A 20543-nucleotide genomic window follows, 5' to 3' on the forward strand; every position below is an offset into this window, starting at 1 on the left:
CTCATGGGGTGTACTTATATAGTGCTGGGCAGTTGCCTAATCTAATAATATGGGTGTCACTAATAGGTTGTCAGCCAGACACACTGCGCCACCTATGTGTGACCAGCGCCCTATACAAGCCTTTTTGTGTGCAAGTTTAACCCCTTCACAACATGACGTATTTTTACTTCATATGCTGTGTCCCTAACTTTGATGTGGGATCCGGCGATGAGCCGACATTATTCCCTGCATGACAGCTGATTTATACTCATATTAAACTGTGCGCATGGGGCAAGGCGGTACTGTTGGAATATTATACTGTGTGCGGGAGGGATGATGGTTCTGGGGGAACATTATATTGTGTGTAGGGGTGGCTGAACTGTGTGTGAGCATAAAACTGTGTGTGGGGGAGAGTGGTACTATGGAAACATTATACTGTGTGTGGGGGGATGGCGGTACTATGGAAAGATTAGACTGTGTGTGGGGGGATGGGGGTACTGGGATAACATACTGTGTGCGGGGGGATGGGGGTACGGGGGGGGAACGTTATACTGTGTGCGGGTGCATGATGGTACTGGGGGAACATTACACTGTGTGCAGGGGGATGGCGGTACTGGGGGAACATTACACTGTGTGCAGGGGGATGGCGGTACTGGGGGAACATTATACTGTGTGCAGGGGGATGGTGGTACTGTGGGAACATTATACTGTGTGTGGGGGGATAGCGGTACTGTGGGAACATTATACTGTGTGTGGGGGGATGGCGGTACTGGGGGAACATTATACTGTGTGTGGGGGGATGGCGGTACTGGGGGAACATTATACTGTGTGTGGGGGGATGGCGGTACTGGGGGAACATTATACTGTGTGTGGGGGATGGTGGTACTGGGGGAACATTATACTGTGTGTGGGGGGATGGCGGTACTGGGGGAACATTATACTGTGTGTGGGGGGATGGCGGTACTGGGAAACATTATACTGCGTGCAGGTTGATGGTACTGTGGGAACAATATACTGTGTGCGGGGGGATGGCGGTACTGTGGCAAAATTATACTATGTGCGGGCATGGCTTTACTGTGGAAATATACTGTGTGTGGGGGCCAAGAAAGTGGCGCTGTACTATGTGAGTAATACTTTTTCCTTTTTCCTGTCTTTCATAATTGGCTCAAATGAATAGCAACAAAATAAAAGATATGATTCTTAGATAATGGCAACACAAAAATACGCTCAATTGTCTCAGTACTGAAGGGGTTACTGCCCCCTGTGCCCAGTAATGGGGAATCTCCAGCACCTACCTCCACCTGCAGAGCCGCACTCCACATATATGGCTGCTCTGTGCGCACAGGACCTGGGATTGTGTCATGTGATCGATACAAGAAAGCTCAGAGCCCGCTCCCCGCACTATGAGGCCACGTTCACACGTTGAATATTCGGCAAGTTTTTTACCTCAGTATTTGTAGGCCACAACCAGGAGTGGGTGATAAATACAGAAGTGGTGACGTGTTTCTATTACACTGTTCCTCTGACTGTCCCACTCCTGGTTTTGGCTTACAAATACTGAGGTAGAAAACTCCCCAAATACTCACTGTGTGCATGTGGCCTTATCTGTACAGGTACAAATACGCTGCGGCCAATATACAGCCATGTACACACGGTGCGTCAGCACACTGCGAATAATGAACATATGACCGCTACTATTACTATACCCGTATAACACATGAGGGACTTGGGTAATATTTTTGGGGTGATAAAGCCGTCCGACCACCACAAGCTGTGCCCAATGTGGAAGGTCCTGGACCCCAGTGACTCACCTCTCTGTGCATACCAAGGCCTGATATTGGCAGGAGAAGAGATAGGAGCCATGTCTGACTGTGATTATCACCAGTCTGGGATAAGCTGGGTGGGTAAAGGTGCACAGCCCCGGGGGGCCACACCCGCAGTGTATTAACACAAGAGCTCCAAACAAGGACCCACAAACCTCTAGAGGTAAAGTGATATGTAGGTGCCCATACACACTGTGCTCAGTAACAGATAGAAACACAGAAAAACACTAAAAAAAAAAATGAAGAAAAGCCGTGTGTGAGGTGGATGGAGAGGAGCAATTTGTTTGTGAAGTGGATGGGGCAGAACCGTGTGTGTGCAAGGAGACCATGGAGGAGCCATTCATGAACTGAGTGGAGCCGTGTGTGTACAAGATGGATGGGATGGAGCCATGTGTGGACCGGGTGGAGCATTGTTAGTGTGATGTGGATAAGGCAGAGTCATGTGTGTATGAGGTGATAAGATAGAGCCATGTATGAATGATTTGGATGGGGCAAAGCCAATTGTGTATGAGCTTGTAGGGCAGTGTGTGCGGGGTGGCACCATGTGAATACTGGGCAAGGTTTTATGTTTATTTTATCCTCTCTCTGACAAGAGACTTTCTTTGACTGGGACAAATTCCCTTTATTGATTTGAGTAAGTATAACCTGGAAAGGGGGGAGGAGAAGCAGCACTATCTATGTGTAGTAAATGTGATGAAAATTTATCAAAGGATCACATCCTGGAAGATTTGTATGTATATTGTATGTATATTGGAGAAATTACTGTTCTTAGTTGGATATTTTAATTTTTCTAGACAAACAGTAAATTGTTATGATGTTCATCAATTGAGTTATATATACATGTATTTTTGTCCACTCTGAATGTTAATTACCCACCACATGAATACATAAGAGGATAACAATGATCGGATCCTCTTCTTGGGAAACTCCACTTATGTGAAATAGGAGCAGGTATAAGTAGGTTATATGGGGCATTATTTTGTAGACGCCTGATGAAGGCTTATCTAGCCGAAACGCGCTGTTTAATCTTGTGTAACTATTGTACTTTTTAAATAAAATACTTTAACACGGCCCACGTTGGTATATAAGACTCCATGATGATTATATTTCGCTATTCCTTGTATCTGGAGACCTCAAACAACCATCGGAAGCCCCTCTCTGGATCATCACTTACTCTCTTTATTGATGTGACGCAGAGATTTCTGGTCTCATAATAAAACCTTTTCTCTGCTAGTTCCATAGATTGTAAGTGTGGCGCCCCTGAGGCTCAGTCACCACAGAGGTACTGCACCTTCTGCTAAGGTGTAGTGCCCCTCCATCCAGGTAAGGTGGGAACGCCTTTCCAGACTCCAACACCCGCACCCCACACAACAGGGTAGTTCTGCACAACCACAAGCGGCTTTGTACTTAGAGAGTAGCAGAGCACCTTTGTGGTTCCCTGCTTGGAACACTGGACGTGCTGGGAGGTGGGTGGAGTTAAGAAACATAAAAGAGTGGGAAACTGTAGGATGACAGGTCAGTCTGACAGAAGGTCAGGCGGGTAGGAGCTCCCTTGGGCGGGAGTGAGGATCCCTGGAAGAAGGGATGGAGGAAGGAGTGCTGCAGCTGTCTCAGTGACCTGATCCAGCTGGCACGGGAAAGTAAAGCAGGTGGAAAGACGTAGAACTGAACCCTAAGCTTCCATAACAAAGAGAGATTAGTACGGAACAAAGGAGTAGAGAGAACAGAGAGGACGTGGGTTGGAAGAGGAACCCTGCCTATAGGTTCTCAGCGCAAGGCCAGGGCCGGGCCCCGAGGTTGTATGGACACTTATGGTTCTGCAGCAGACACCGGTGGAGTAGTTGGCTGTAAATGCACTACTCCCATCTAAGACTTGGGGAACAACAGCAACTGGATAGAGAGCTGGGACTCAGGAGAATGGAGTCCCCGAAGCAGGCTACAGCTGTCTGCCGTACAAGTAGAGTTCTTGGGAACATCAGTCAGGAGGAATTCCAGTGTAAGGCCAGTTTCACATTTGCATTTAGGGCCGCAGCGTCGGCCTGCGCACGGCCACCGCTAATCCCCGCCCCTGCCACGTCTACGCCGGTAGCTCCGCCTCCGGCCGCATGACACTGCATGCGTCATGCGTCCACTATCTTTATCACTGAGGATGCAGGCTGTGCGCAGTATGCGTTTGGCGGTGCCTGCGTCCTTTTGACGGTGCGCCGAGCGCAACTAAATTGCAACAGGTTGCGTTTGGCTCTGGTCGGCGCACCGTCAAAAGGACGCAGGTGCCGCCAAAATGCATACTGCGCACGGCCTGTGTCCTCAGTGATAAAGATAGGAAAATCTGCAGATAAACCACTGGTATTTTGACCTGTGGATTTACCTGCGGATTTTCCCGAATCCAAGCGGACAAATCTGGGTCGCCCTCGCACACCCAGGGCAGCGGGGGTACTCGGTACCGGGCCGGTGTCAAGGCGGGAATGAGTCACAGCAGCTGTGACCCGGTCCGTGGCCCTGGGCGCCCAATATCAATGGCGGTGATGTTAATGGTGTTAAAGTTTATTAGAATAGTTTGTGACACCACCCGTGGTGTTTGGCAAGTAAGATATTGAGCCAACGCTGCATGCAGATAATAATAATAATAATAAATTTTATTTTTATAGCGCCGACATATTCCGCAGCACTTTACATTTCAGAGGGGATTTGTACAGACAATAGACATTACAGCATAACAATAATCACATACAGTAGATTACACGTACAGTAGATCTGCTGGGACTGATGGTGTGGTGCAGCCGAGATGGTATAGCTCCCCACAGGTGGAGCTGTAGTCCCAGGGTAGTGTAGGTGCAGTGGATGAGGAGAGCGCAGAATGGTATGGATGCTGGTACCCTGGTGTAGTGGTGCAGGAATAACTGGAGGACACCAGGGCATGCGGTTCCAAAGCTTTACTCACTGTTTGCAGTTCACTCAACTGCCTGCCTCCGTACTGTGTTCTCCAGGTCAGGGCTCCAGCCAACCTCCAGGCAGGATAGGATTCTCCCTTCCACACTCCGCCAACATGTACCTTACTGAACGACTCCTCCAATGCGCCTTTAGGTGCGAAGCATTCCAGTACTTAGTTACCCTGGAATGCCTCTCTCTAGGTGTTCCTAGTCTTTACTTGTATGACAGACAGCTGTAGCCTGCTTCGGGGACTCCACTCTGCGTCCCGGCTCTCTATTCAGTTGCTGTTTTGTTCCAAGTCTATGATGGGAGCAAGGCGTTAGCGGCTCACTACTCCAGTGTCTGTTGCCGGACATAAAGATCCAATCAACCTCGGGGACCGGGCCCCGGCCTTTGCGCTCTCTGGACTGGAAGGGTTCTCTCTCTTTCTCAACCTGCTTCCCACCGTCCTTCTATTCTCCTTCGTTCCGATCTGTTCTCTCTCTCTTATGGAAGGTTAGGTTATCAATCTTATCAGTCTCTTTCTCTGGTCTTTCTCCTGCCAGCAGCCCAGATCACTGGGACCTGCTGCAGCACGTCCCTCAGACACCCATCTTCTCTCTTCTCTCTCCTCCAACCAACTAACTCACTACTTTCACTCTTCCCACTCTTTTGTATCATCTCTCTCCACCCGCCTCCCAGCACATCTCGTGTTACGAAGCAGGGTTCCACGAAGGGTGCTCTGCTAACCCCCAGCATGAAGCTGTTAGGTGGCCCCACTGAACTATCCTGTGTGTGGAATGCAGGTGTGGAGCGTGGTCAGGAGTTCCCACCTTACCTGGATGATGGGGCACTACACCTTAGGAGAAGGTGCAGTATCTCTGTGGCGACTGAAGCCTCAGGGGCACCACATACCCCCCGTTAAACACAGCACGTCCTCGGGCTGTAAGACAACAAAAGTACAATACAGGAACACACAAAATTTTTTAAATGCTATTCAATATTACTTATCTAATCTTCCTAATGTAGGAGGCACATTTCTTAAACGTTCCAAACAGGTTAACTTCCTATCTTAGTATCAAAAATTTACTTAAGTGCAATTCTTAATTCAAAGTGCTATACTCAACACATTTTCTTTATTACATTTTCTATCAATTATTCTTTTTCTTTCTTTCTTCTACTGGATGCAAGACACTGACCATCTACTCTTGGCCTGTCACCTGTCACTTTCAATTCTGTATTCTTTATTCAATTCTCACATTCTATCTAAAAACTTTTCTAATTCTCTGTATAAAACATGCTATAAAAGACATTTACTTTTCATAAGACACAACATTATCAAATATGTTATCATAAAACATTCAAAATTCTTGTAAGGTGCTGAACACTGCTCCCAGCCGGGATTTCTTGCAGTGTCCCTTGAGGTAGACATCATTCTTCGAAAAGTGTCCATGCAAAAACATTATCTTCGCAAAGAGTCTCTTTCTATGTAAAACCAAGAAAGGGCACCTAAAGAGGTGCAACTATTTACAATAAAAGTTTTTGGATCAATCAGCGTCTATGATCTCCACAGTTCCATTTGTAGAAACGGGCAACAAAAGTGCTACTGGAAAAACATGATAGCAAAAAGGCACAACTGGTGCAACAAAAACCCTCCTGAGTAACGAGATTTAGTAAATGTAAATTTTCAATTGTGGTCCCCTCCTGGGGTTCTGGAAGCTGAACTGAAATTGTTCTCATCCTGATTCTCGTTCCTTGCTATGGGGTCTTGTCTGGTACGAGGTCTAGCTCCTAAGGCTTCTGCAGTGTGTTGGTGCTGATGAGCAACTGCCTGGGGATTTGGCCGTAAAGGGATCGGGAGATCACCATCCCAAAATGATCCAGACCCCCCTCTGGCCTGTAGATGTCGGATCGGTCATGCCGACTCCAACCGTACTCTCACCAGCATGGTCCTCCTCCTCCCCATCAACCCATTAGGAAGGCCGGGGTAAATACCTGGGAGTTCCCGACAGTGCGGTCTCTGCTCCGGGGCAGGTGGTGTGGCAGCGGATGCTGCCCGGTGAGACATCGGGGATAGCGGTGGAGCCAATAGCAGCGTCAGCAGCTCCGGTTCTGTGGGGGTGGCTGGCGGGACCTGCGCAGCCGCGCCAGGCCCGAGCAGGGGCTCCTCTTCCTCTGCTTCAGCTCCCTGGGCTGTGTACAACTCCTCCGGTATCAGCGGCAAAGAAGGAACAGAGTACACTGCTGGTGGCATGGCAGCAGCTCCAAGCTCCGTGGGGTCTGCCAAGAAAAGATCCAGTGCAGCAGCGGCGGGTACCGGTGTCGCGGGTACCGCAGGTGTGGGCCCTTCCTGAGCGCGCTGCAGGTCTAATGTCCATAGCGCTTCTCGCCTCAGTCGCAGGCGGTGTGTCAGCTGGATAATCTCGTTCTCCAGCTGTTGGGGATTCATCCTTGAGATCGGGTCGGAGCCTTCAGCCATGGCGCCAGGGAGATTCAGTTCCCAGCGCTCCGCAGGCCTCCTTCCCTTGCTCTCCAAAATGGCGTTCTGGCGTTCTTCCTCTTGCTCCGCTCTTCTGCTCGCCACTGGCTTACTCTGCCCCTCCTTCCGGGGGCGGCGTCTTCTTCCCGCGCCTCCATACCAAGCCAGTATACGAACCCATCGGGGGGTGGGCCATGCATCGGTCACATAGTAATTGAGGCAGGGATGGCCCAAGACTCTTCGCGGTCTTTTCTTAGGACCTCCCATCTCCCCACGCCCTTCTTCTCCACACCTGCAGCCATTTCTAATGTCCATTTTACAGTCTATTAAATTTGGTCTTCTGCACATTTTCAAAAGTTGTAAATCCAAGGCACACAGAACCCAATGGCATCGGGTCTCATCATCCTGTTCGTGACACCAAAATTGGGTCGCCCTCGCATACCCAGGGCAGTGGGGGTACTCGGTACCGGGCCGGTGTCAAGGCGGGAATGTGTCACAGCAGTGGTGGAAACTGAAAACCACAGTGCACATGGTGCGGAATTTTCCGCACGGATTTGCTGCGGTTTCAAAACCGCAGCATGTCAATTCTTTGTGAGGATTTTGCAGCGGTTTAGCACCTGATCCATGACAGGTGTCAAACCGCAGAAAATCTGCAGATAAACCACTGGTATTTTGACCTGTGGATTTACCTGCGGATTTTCCCAAATCAAGCGGACAAATCTGGGTCGCCCTCGCACACCCAGGGCAGCGGGGGTACTCGGTACCGGGCCGGTGTCAAGGCGGGAATGAGTCACAGCAGCGGTGACCCGGTCCGTGGCCCTGGGCGCCCAATATCAATGGCGGTGATGTTAATGGTGTTAAAGTTTATTAGAATAGTTTGTGACGCCACCCGTGGTGTTTGGTAAGTAAGATATTCAGCCAACGCTGCATGCAGATCTGCTGGGACTGATGGTGTGGTGCAGCCGAGATGGTATAGCTCCCCACAGGTGGAGCTGTAGTCCCAGGGCAGTGTAGGTGCAGTGGATGAGGAGAGGCGCAGAATGGTATGGATGCTGGTACCCTGGTGTAGTGGTGCGGGAATAACTGGAGGACACCAGGGCATGCGGTTCCAAAGCTTTACTTACTGTTTGCAGTTCACTCAACTGCCTGCCTCCGTACTGTGTTCTCCAGGTCAGGGCTCCAGCCAACCTCCAGGCAGGATAGGATTCTCCCTTCCACACTCCACCAACATGTACCTTACTGAACGACTCCTCCAATGCGCCTTTAGGTGCGAAGCACTCCAGTACTTAGTTACCCTGGAATGCCTCTCTCTAGGTGTTCCTAGTCTTTACTTGTATGACAGACAGCTGTAGCCTGCTTCGGAGACTCCACTCTGCGTCCCGGCTCTCTATTCAGTTGCTGTTGTGTCCCAAGTCTATGATGGGAGCAAGGCGTTAGCGGCTCACTACTCCGGTGTCTGTTGCCGGACATAAAGATCCAATCAACCTCGGGGACCGGGCCCCGGCCTTTGCGCTCTCTGGACTGGAAGGGTTCTCTCTCTTTCTCAACCTGCTTCCCACCATCCTTCTATTCTCCTTCGTTCCGATCTGTTCTCTCTCTCTTATGGAAGGTTAGGTTATCAATCTTATCAGTCTCTTTCTCTGGTCTTTCTCCTGCCAGCAGCCCAGATCACTGGGACCTGCTGCAGCACGTCCCTCAGACACCCATCTTCTCTCTCCTCCAACCAACTAACTCACTACTTTCACTCTTCCCACTCTTTTGTATCATCTCTCTCCACCCGCCTCCCAGCACATCTCGTGTTACGAAGCAGGGTTCCATGAGGGGTGCTCTGCTAATCCCCAGCATGAAGCTGTTAGGTGGCCCCACTGAACTATCCTGTGTGTGAAATGCAGGTGTGGAGCGTGGTCAGGAGTTCCCACCTTACCTGGATGGTGGGGCACTACACCTTAGGAGAAGGTGCAGTATCTCTGTGGCGACTGAAGCCTCAGGGGCGCCACAAATCCGCAGCATATAAAACTACGTGTGCACATAGCCTAAGCATATCTGACCGTTGGGTGTCTAGCTCTATGGGGAAGTACATATTGCCTGCGTTTATGCCTTGAAGAACAAGTGGTATTGTAATGTGAACTGTGACTTGCCTAAGTAATGCCGATAATGTGTGTTCTTTGACTATAGGGACAGCAAGAGTTATTGATTGCTATTAGCCCACAGTGGGAAGGGGCTAAGCTCAAGGAACAAATGACAGTTCCTGTCAGGAAGGCCGAAAGATCTAAGGTCTAATATGAGCAGTGCTACATGATGTGGATGTTCATAATGAGAGAGGAGACATGGGATAGTGAGATCCTGAGCAGTGAAGCAAAACAGTGTGATTGATTAGACATGGGTCCTGGATAAGGACACTCATCAGTGCGGTCTAGGGTTTGTAACTCAGAAATGTAACGGGCCTAAATGGGACACAGCAGGTGAGATGAGAAGAGATAAGCACCGGCCATATTGACAAAGTAGCTTTCCTAATGGGAAAAGGATGCGGAACCATGGGTTGAGCATAGACTCTTACAATCTGGTCTGTAATACTGAACTGGGCTGTGGTGAAGTGAAGGGGAATGGTAGAAATAGAGAATAAATGAGCAAAGAAGAAGGAATTGAAACTGTGTGGAAAATGCTCTGTATTGTGAAGAAAACGTTAAACATGTTGCGTACCCAATGTCTATGGTATATATTGCCTACCAAGGTCCTGTTCAGTAAAATGTTTATTTTTGAATTATGATCTCCTTCATTGAACTGTCAAACATCTGGTCCTGGCAAATCATTATCATTTGTTACATGTGGCCGGCGCGGGCGTACACAGCACAAGACCACTCACCGAGCCAGGCCCCCTCTTTCATATAATGATCCGGGGTGCAAGAAACTAGTAACATGCCAATGTCTACTGCCCTGCACCACGTGTAAAATGAAAGAAGCTTGTTAATGTGTGTAGGAAGCGACTGCAGTTATTTATACCAAAGGGTGTAAAACCAAATATTAAGTTGAGGGTGCCAACAATTTTGTCCAGCCCATTTTGGGGGTTTTGTGTGAATTTATGTCCAAATTGCCTTTTTTTCCTCTGAATTTTTGTTGTTTGTTCCAATATACACAATAGGAGAATAACACGTGTATAACAAAACATGTCGTTGCAATAATTTTTTGGGGAAAACACTTCATTTTCTAGAACAACTGCAATGGTGCCAACACTTTTGATCACAGCTGCATGTTGAAATGTCTGATTTTCTGTGTACTGAATCTTTTTTAGTAGAATTGTTGCTATGTCCTAGACACTATATTAAAGTTACGTGATTTATTACATGCAGTTGATTTTGCCTTTGAGTTATGTTCTAACGTCAGGTGTTGATTCTGTCACACTAAGGTGCGACCCGTCTTAATTGTCTGTGGCCGAATTGTAGCTTTGGCACAAGGTATACGTATACTCGAGAAAAGAATACACAAGACAAGAGGGTATCGTGTCAGTATGATTCTTCTCTGTCTTTAATCAAACGTGTACAGCTTTTATAACAGAATTTGAGCTACATCATCAGTTACATCATGGACATATTTCCAGTTACTATTTGCTTTTCTCAGGTCGCTACACAATCATTATGTACATTTCTGGGTTACCGTTTACTGCTCCCTCATTGCTAAACAATACTTATATACACAAGTATTGTTTTCTAGCTTGGCTTACCCTGGTCCACCCAGTTTATTCAATATTTGGTGAAGCTTAGGTGAATGATACCATACAGAAACAACTCTAAGAAAATATAAGAAAATATAAGAAAATCAGAAGTATCTTAAAGCAACATGATCCCAATATCCAGCAAAGCGTCCATATAGTGATACAGTTTTGATTCTTGTATATATTCATGTGCCATATATTCTTCCCTTAACAGTCCCTCCTTTGGAGATATGCAAAATCAAAATCCTAATCTCGTCGAACCTATCGATCTGTCCTCCCGGCCTACCTATCTCAACAATGCTGGAACCTAACTAACTAATCTTCACCGTATATACGAGACGACCCATCTCTAGTAGATGGACCACCTCCTAACGGACTTTGCACAGGAGGAAGTCAGATCCTGGACTTTCCCTCATTGGCTTGCTTCAAGCAGGCATATTCCGGAGGTGGTGCTTGCATGTTTTCATTGGGACATCTTTCATACAGGGGATCTTCAAAATCGGCATGCATGGTCATCACTGTGGTTTCCATAGTTTTCATCATCATTTTCTTAAGGCATGGCACTATGCAGCATAGAATTAAAGAAAATATGATCAAAGGACATAAAATAACTTTTGCAAACTTAATGGGTCAATAATTGCCTTTATGGCATCCCCAGTGTATTTTATAAACCGTTGTTGATTATTGTATAAATAGTTTATCCGCATTGCATTCTTATTTACGGGGATGGTGGGTTGAAACACAACTATTGTCTCGTTCTTGACTCTGAATTTGTCAAGTGCTCCCTGTGTGCCCCCACTGGTATCTATGCTTCTTAGCCAAAATTTACCTTTTGTGTCACCATTTTCCCTCCCAAGTTTAGTACTTGAGCCTAGTACATATAACCCTTGCTCATACTCTGAAGGGTTGTCAATAGTAAGGTACAGAACTATGCATCCCTCCTTGGGGCAGTGAGTGGCAGTGACAGGGAGTATTGAATCTGGAAGGCCACTCTGACCCTTAAAATGGGCTTTGGACAGGGTCATGCGACTTAATAGGCTTATTCCCCATTTGTCCCTTCGCTGTAGGGCCTGGGCTGGTTGATGTCTCCAGTCACTTTCACCAGTGTGCCACCCAACAAGAGACTAATCCTCCCAGTTTGAACCTTCCCCTATTTCAGCAGTAGTGACACAGATGAATTGTGTATTAAACCTGATATGAAACTGTGCCATGGGGCCTGGACATTCTTATTGTGAGACAGTAGTCAAATTGATATGTTACTCTTGGGGTGGAGACATTATACCAGAAAGTCAGTATGCCCTTCTCATGAGTGACTACCCCTTGGTGACTGACTACCCCTTGAGCTAGGAAAAAGGATAAGTGCCAGATGGATGAAGAGTGGCAGCCGCTACTGGACTCTGGATCCGGCATCTCCTTGCAGTGGGAAGCGAGGACCCATGGACTGCTGCGATAGTTGACAGGACTTGGAACAGGCTGTCATCTCTAGGTTCAAGGGTACGTCTGTTGAACCTCTTGGTGATGAGGACTCAGTCACCGGGCAGGATCTGGTGGGCTCCTATGTCCTCAGGATCTGGGATGGATGAAAAGACTCGAAAATGCATTTTAGTCACATGTTTTTAAACTTAGTCTACATATAGGCAATTATACTTGTGCGTGTATGTGACCCAAGGGAAAGACTAAACTCTTATGCTATGACCCCTGTTTCCTGTATAGCATCAAGTATGTAGAGTTTTGTTCGAGGCCTTAAATTTTCCTTGTTCATCCTCAGGCGTATTTCATCCTGTATAACTTCATCTTAGGTCCATTTCTTCTTTTCTTCCTTGGATACTTGTTTCTGGAGTGTTATTCCTTTTCCTCTGTTTCCGTGTCAACCGGTATTACTGCTGCTTCTTTTGCTGTTACTTCAGCTAGTCTGTTGCCCACTGCTTCCCTTGAAGTGTCTCCAGTGTGTGTGCTTTTACTTTTACCACCGCAACTCTTCCTGGCATCAACAAGGACTCCATTAATTCTTAATTCTTGTATGGCTTTGTGGTGTCAGACTGGCGTTCCGTTAGCCGTGATGAAGCCTCTTTCCCTCCAGATTGATCTTGACAGCTTCATGTTGAGTGGACCTCTCGTATGCTTCTGTCAAGGCCCGCAGTCCTGCCTTTGGATGTAGGCAGTGGTTTTGCTGGCAGCAAGTTACTTCTGTGGCTACTGCTATACCAGTGTGCGAACGGCCTTCTTGGTCTGCATACCTTGGTCTATCCACAAAGAGCATCAGGTCAGGATCTTCCAGGTGTTCTCTTGCCTCATGACAGCAAGACAATCGCGTTCAGCCATTTCAGAGTCGACTACCTCTTCCACTAATGTGTCAGAGATGTGGTTTTCATCCTCCATCTTCCTCCCCCCTTTGGCAGAGGTAGAAGAGTAGCTGGATTATGGACAGCACATCTGGAGATGGTGACGTTGTCCGGGAGCAGAGTAGGGCATTGCAGGCAGAAATATCAGAAGCTTTATCCAGCACAGGTGGGTTGCAAACACGGTTCTCATGCAGGTTTGGACTTCACGAGTCACTTGGTCAGGTTTTGGAGAGTAGAAGCCAGGAGGGCATTGTCTTCCTCCGTGAAGCTGTGTTAGGACTCCATTTACATGGTCAGGCTTCTTCATGACAAACAGACAAAACAGTTCAGTATAGCGTGGCAGTCCTAGAGCTGTGAAAATGTGATTGCAATTTAGCATATAAAACACACCGATACCTTCTTTGGTTAACCTTAAAATAGTTATAAAAAAGGTTGCATGTGTAGAAGAGCAGTATTGTCTTGGCTGTCTTCAGTCAGGGTCGGAGGTCATCCATATGTATTGTAAAAAAAAAAAAAGAGTGGCTGTGGGATGTATCCTCTTCCAGGGCTCCAGGACCGTGGTCATGGCTCGGGTGAACATAGAGAGGCTATACTGTGCCCCTTGAGGCATCATAGTCCAAATATATTGCTGGCCCTCGTGTGAAAACAAGCAGGTACTGGCTTGCAGCATGTAGAAATAAACTGAAGAAAGCATTGGCCAGGTCAATCACCGTGAACCATAGAAAAATAAATAGAATTGATAAAAACAAAACAGTGTGTGGGTTTGGTACCATAGATGTGTTCAGTACTATAACTTCATTGACAGCACATAAGTCATGTATTATCCATAACTTCATAGAAATAATTGCAAATTATGAAATGGAGGGTGAAATAGGATGAATATTGCAATTTCCTTGGCAGCAGGGCTACTGGCTTCGGCCCCACCTTTACAAACTGGATTTTCAGCCTGCCAATATTGAATCTGGAATCAGTGCCATTAGTTCAACGCCCACATGATCTACAGATGTGTCCTGTAAAAAAAAAAAAAAGAAAAGACTACATACTTCTTCAGCAAGTAGATCAATGTCCCTGATCAATCTTCTGATTGCATCGGGACCCACCAGGAATTTGAGAGGAGTATCCTCAACCTCTGTCTGGGTGAGAGATGTTGTTTCTCTATTGTATTTTTGTGGGGGGGGGCTGCAAGAGTATTTCAAATCTGAGATCCAGAAACTTTTTGTTACATTGGTGGAAGAAATTATCCACAGGTTCTCCTTTTCCCTGCATATTTCCAGGAGTCCTTGTGTGGAGTAGATTGTGTACAAAAGAATGAGCTTTGAGGCTTAAAAGATGATGATGATAATTATGTCCCCTCACCATATAACGATAAATACTGTAGATTATCAGTCTGAGCTATTTATTTCCTGTCTCCTCCGGTTCTGTTTACTTATATACCTCCATGTCATATTCATCTTTTTCTTCATTATTCTTTTCATAAACTACATTAATTAATAAAACTATAATGGATGCTGGACAGGATGTAGCATAAGACGTGCCGTCTATATAAATAGTTGGAAAGAAGGTACGGCTCTTTGGGTTGGTCATCTGACAGTCAGAACAAGTCTCACGATATTCTGCATTCTGCGTTTGACAGCTGGCACACGTCCAGTCATCGGGAATGTATATAGAAGTATAAATGAATGTAATGCAGATATTGCAACTGACATCTTCCTGTGTAAATATTTGTTTTGCACAAAATTCAGCAATCTTGTTATATTCCTCTCCTCATGCCTTTTTTCCTAACTTCCTCTGCCTTCTTATAAAATGCTTCAGGGTCCTGTAACACCTCATAATACCTGAGGCTGGGACGCTGCTCTCCACTCATTAACACATTCTTCTATCCCTTCTTATCTAATGCTCCTCCCCTCGTGATCAGAGGGTTTCTTAACGTACATTTTCTTTCTCACTCCACTATGGGTCATATCTGTCTTATAGATATTGACTGACTGCTCCCACCCATTCTATCATCTGAATTCTGAGTATATCTGAAAAACATATGTATGTGGGCGTCTTGAAACAAATTCTCACGGGGTTATGAACAGTTGGATATGTGACTGTAAAAGCTGTATGTACTCCTTATGTCCGAGTAAAGGGGTCTTCAGTGAACATAGTGATGTCTAGCTATCTTGAACACAGTAATATAGGGAATTAACCAACAACTAACACCAGAGTATTTCACAAATCTTGTGTATCCAGAAACTGCGTAGTATAAAAATACCTTATAAATTGTTAAAATTTCTGTTTCCTCAAAACTTTCGCTCTAAAATATTTCAAAGAAAACCATCTCATAGAGAAATGTAGTGACATTAGTAAAACAATAACTAAAAAGTAACAATAGACCTCGGATCTCACAGAGATATCTGTACAAATCAAGCAATTACCATTCAAGTAATTCTCTTTCTACCTGAACCAACTAACCTTATAATTATAGTATGCAGAACAAAACCAGTTTATCCAATTCTCTAATTTCACAACATATATATGTATACACACATAGAATGCATTCAAAAATTTTAACCACATGCTAGTACGCCTCCTGCAAATTATACACACTACAAAAGACAAAAGACAATGAATTTAAAACTGGTACTGACATCAAATACTGCGAATCCTTGACACCAAAACAATTCGCAATTTACCTATCCATATGCCAGCCTGATTTGTAGAGGTGAAAAATCTACACCTGGGCAAACCATACTTTTCAGGGAGAGAGCAATCACTCAGTCACATCAACACGGTAATTGAAATTACCCTTCCACCCATATAACTTATGAACCTATGCTGCAGCTAAAACACCATCATCTTAGCCAGATGATGTCCGGTGGGAAACCCGCAAGAAGTCACCAACCACTTAGAGGTTGGAAAATCACTGAGAGTAATCAAGCCCCTACTCCCACTTGCCCACTGGGAGAGACACAGTTCAGACTTCTGCGATCATCGGTCAAGCCGAGAGCAGGACCGGAACCAGAGTGACAGTGAATTTGCTCAGTACGTCTCCCTATCTATATTTTTTTCCTTTTCAGGCTGGCTGAGGTAACAATCACGTATGCAAACAACCAAAACAGCAAAGCAGAGAGGCAAAGCAGATAAGGCAGACAATTAAACTTTTAGATTACCGTAATTATAAATATGCTTGAAGGGTTACTGTGTGTATATTATAAAACAACTTATTACACTCTATATTTTATATCCTCCGGACCGAATACAGATAATGTAGCGTGATTGTTAAACACTTTGCATTCAGGAAATGCAGCTGAAATAGCAGTCTAACCAGTATGGCAGTATATTCAATATGAGAGCTGCGGACAGGCGTGTCACAACAATGCATCAATACTTCAAACATAAAAAAAACTATTATGAATGTATTCCTTATCCCTTTCACTGTTCTTTTGTTACCAAGGCAACTAGGGCTGGGCTTTTTGTCACTTTAGGTATAGTAAATAGTGGTAATCACTTCTAGATAGGTGGTTGATATTTCAGCAGAGGGGGAAAAATTAGTAATCACCTCTTTCCTTAAAAATGTATATACCGTGTCATTCACGTCACCGGGCCCAGTTTATACCGTGGGCGTATGGCCGGACGTGAGCACCTATATGTATATATCTGATATATATATAACTTCTTCGACCGTCTAAGGTCGGAACCAGGGTGATAACTCAGTGGAAACAGCCCCTTTGCACTCTGCTCTGTATGCTTCTAGTAGCCCTAGTGCAGTATGAAATAGTTTTTATCAGATACTAGATGGATTCTAGATACACCCTCCGAATTGGTTAGACCGGATAATACACACAGACAATTAAGGAATTATATACCTGACCAGGTCCGTAGGCTCAGGACTTTCAAACGTGGTCAGTTTAAGGGTTCAGAGAAGACAGCCAACTATCTCCTCCCAGCCGGACGTGAATACAGAAGGTTAGGTAAGATGATATATTTTCTCACCAGGTCTCGAGCTGCAGTCTCGTCCCGCTGGAAAGACGTCCGTCCTGGGGGGAGATTTTGTTGCGGCTGTGATCATCTGGTATCGTCCTGAGCCCCACGTTGGGCGCCAACTGTTGATTCTGTCACACTAAGGTGCGACCCGTCTTAATTGTCTGTGGCCGAATTGTAGCTTTGGCACAAGGTATACGTATACTCGAGAAAAGAATACACAAGACAAGAGGGTATCGTGTCAGTATGATTCTTCTCTGTCTTTAATCAAACGTGTACAGCTTTTATAACAGAATTTGAGCTACATCATCAGTTACATCATGGACATATTTCCAGTTACTATTTGCTTTTCTCAGGTCGCTACACAATCATTATGTACACTTCTGGGTTACCGTTTACTGCTCCCACATTGCTAAACAATACTTATATACACAAGTATTGTTTTCTAGCTTGGCTTACCCTGGTCCACCCAGTTTATTCAATATTTGGTGAAGCTTAGGTGAATGATACCATACAGAAACAACTCTAAGAAAATATAAGAAAATATAAGAAAATCAGAAGTATCTTAAAGCAACATGATCCCAATATCCAGCAAAGCGTCCATATAGTGATACAGTTTTGATTCTTGTATATATTCATGTGCCATATATTCTTCCCTTAACACAGGTACTAAAGTAATCATGGAACTACAGATTAATGTCCTGATAGGTGTCGCAAAACAATAACTTACAAGAATACTGGATCCTTGCAAATTTCCATATCTGTCCATTGTATTGGCTTTCTTTCTCGAACATTGTCAGATCACTTCTCATCGTGGTCCTAAGTTTCCCAGATATAAGGGTTATTATGATACTTAAACTTTGGAAACTGAACCTTATTTGGTTAAAGCCGATTGATAGTGGGGGAGCAATAGGGATTCCACTTTCTTAATGCTTTCGGATGCACGAGGGGACGGCCTAGATGCATGGAGTATCAGAAACAATAAAAGAAGATTTTAGGGGATCCCTTAAAGAGTATAAGTAAGACAAATGTGAGCCCTTAGATAATCGATTACACCAGACACTGAGGGAGGCTTAAGACAGATTTGTTTAAGACCCTTTAGAAAGAACCTAGGACAGTTTACACAGAGCACAAACTAAACACCGGATGGTCATGGTCGATAGACAGTAATTCTTCTTTAAACATTTTGAAGAGGAAAATGTGCCTAGTCTCCAACAAGGAGTTGTACATACTGTATTAGCTCAACTAATACTGTATATGATTCACCTTCCATACTGAAAATACACTGCTTAAAAAAATAAACACTAAAATACCACATCCTAGATATCTCTGAATGAAATATTCCGGTTGCAAATTTTTATTCATTGCATAGTGGAATGTGTTCAGAACAATGAAACATAACAATTTTCAATGTAAATCAAAATGAATATCCCAAGGAGGTCTGGATTTGGAATGATACTCAAAATCAAAGTGGAAAATCAAATTACAGGCTGATCCAACTTCAGTGGAAATGCCTCATGAAAAGGAAAAAATGTGCCGTATTGTGTATGACCTCCCTACTGTACAATGCCTGGGCATGCTCCTGATGAGGCAGCGGATGGTATCCTGAGGGATCTCCTCCTAGCCCTGGACTAAAGCATCCGCCAACTCCTGGACAGTCTATGGTGCAATGTGACATTGTTGGATGGAGCGAGACATGATGTCCCACACGTCTGGGGAACGGGAGGGTCAGTCCATAGCTTCAATGCCTTCGTCTTGCAGAAACTGCTAACACACTCCAGCCACATGGGGTCTGAGGCTCTCATCTCTGTACCCAATGGCAGTCAGGCTACTTCTGGCGAGTACATGGAGGGCTGTGCGGCCTTCCAAAGAAATGCCACCCCACACCATTACTAACCTACTGCCAAACCGGTCATGCTTAAGGATGTTGCAGGTAGCAGATCGCTCTCCACATCATCTCCAGACTCTGTCACATGTGCTCAGTGTGAACCTGCTTTCATTTGTGAAGAGCACAGGGCACCAGTGGCGAATTTGCCAATCCTGGAGTTCTGTGGCAAATGCCAAGCATCCTGCATGGTGTTGGGCTATGAGCACAACCCCCATCTGTGGATATCGGCCTCTCAGGCCATCCTCATGGAATTTCTAACCATTTGTGCAGACACGTGCACATTTGTGGCCTGCTGGAGGTAATTTTGCAGGGCTCTGGCAGTGCTCCTCCTCTTCCTCCTTGCATAAAGGCTAAGGTACCGGTCCTGCTGCTGGGTTGTTGCCCTCTTACGGCTCCCTCCACATCTCCTTGTGTACTGGCCTGTCTCCTGGTAGCGCCTCCAGCCTCTGGACACTACGATGACAAACACAGTAAACCTTCTTGACACAGCTTGCAGTGATATGCCATCCTGGATGAGATGCACTACCTGGGCTACTTGTGTGGGTTGTAGAGTACGTCTCATGCTACCATGAGTGTGAAAGCACAACTAACAGTCAAAAGTGACCAAAACATCAGCCAGAATGCATTGGTACTGAGATGTGGTCTGTGGTCCCCACCTGCAGAACCACTCCTTTTTTGAGGGTGTCTTGATAATTGCCAGTAGTTTCCATCTATCGTCTATTCCATTTGCACAACAGCATGTGAAATTTATTGTCAATCAGTGTTGCTTCCTAAGTGGACAGTTTGATTTCACAGAAGTTTGATTTACTTGGAGTTATACTCAGTTGTTTAAGTGTTCCCTTTATTTTTTTGAGCAATGTATACTCCTACACTATCGCAAACAATGAATGAGATCATGTCATTTCTCCATCAGGCCAATCTGGCAACACCACCTACGGAATCAAACGACTTTCCTAAAAGCTTCTCTAATCTTGGAAACATTGTAACTATAGGATGTACGACCACTGAAAAGCCTCCTTGGGTGGATGGCCTTCCAAGGAAAATATACAAAAGAAATAAAGATTTTGTCACCCTTTAGTGGAAGTGTTTAATAAATATACGGTTAGGGGATCTTTGCCACCATCAGTGCAGTACACCATTGTTGTTGTCTTGCCAAAGCCTGGTAATGATGCCTTCTTACTAGATTCATACTGGCCTGTCTCTCTTTAGACAGTTTATGTCTAAATATTGGGAAAAGTACTGGATGTCTAAATATTGGGAAAAGTACTGGCCAATAGATTGGATATAGTATTATCCACTATCATACATCAGTAGAAAACCATATTTATGTCTGATAATTCCACCTCCATAAATATTAGGCATCTCTTAAGCAATCAGTTAATTACAGAGGAGGAACCATATACTCATTGGATGCAGCTGACAGTGTTGAGTTACCCAACCTAGAGTT

At 45.3% G+C, this 20543-nt stretch overlaps 1 protein-coding gene across 1 annotated transcript in view; it reads right to left on the reverse strand.

The window, feature by feature from the left end:
- Positions 1-20543, reverse strand: part of LOC141052982 (uncharacterized) — a 159443-nt gene that overhangs the window by 32124 nt on the left and 106776 nt on the right. Inside the window, 2 exon segments of the mRNA XM_073550310.1 lie at positions 1791-2029; positions 20277-20362. Coding sequence (XP_073406411.1) covers positions 1791-2029; positions 20277-20362 — 325 coding nt within the window.

This window comes from Dendrobates tinctorius, unplaced genomic scaffold (genome assembly GCF_039654945.1).
Source record: "Dendrobates tinctorius isolate UK_male_01 unplaced genomic scaffold, ASM3965494v1 ptg000164l, whole genome shotgun sequence".
NCBI classification, from domain to species: domain Eukaryota; kingdom Metazoa; phylum Chordata; class Amphibia; order Anura; family Dendrobatidae; genus Dendrobates; species Dendrobates tinctorius.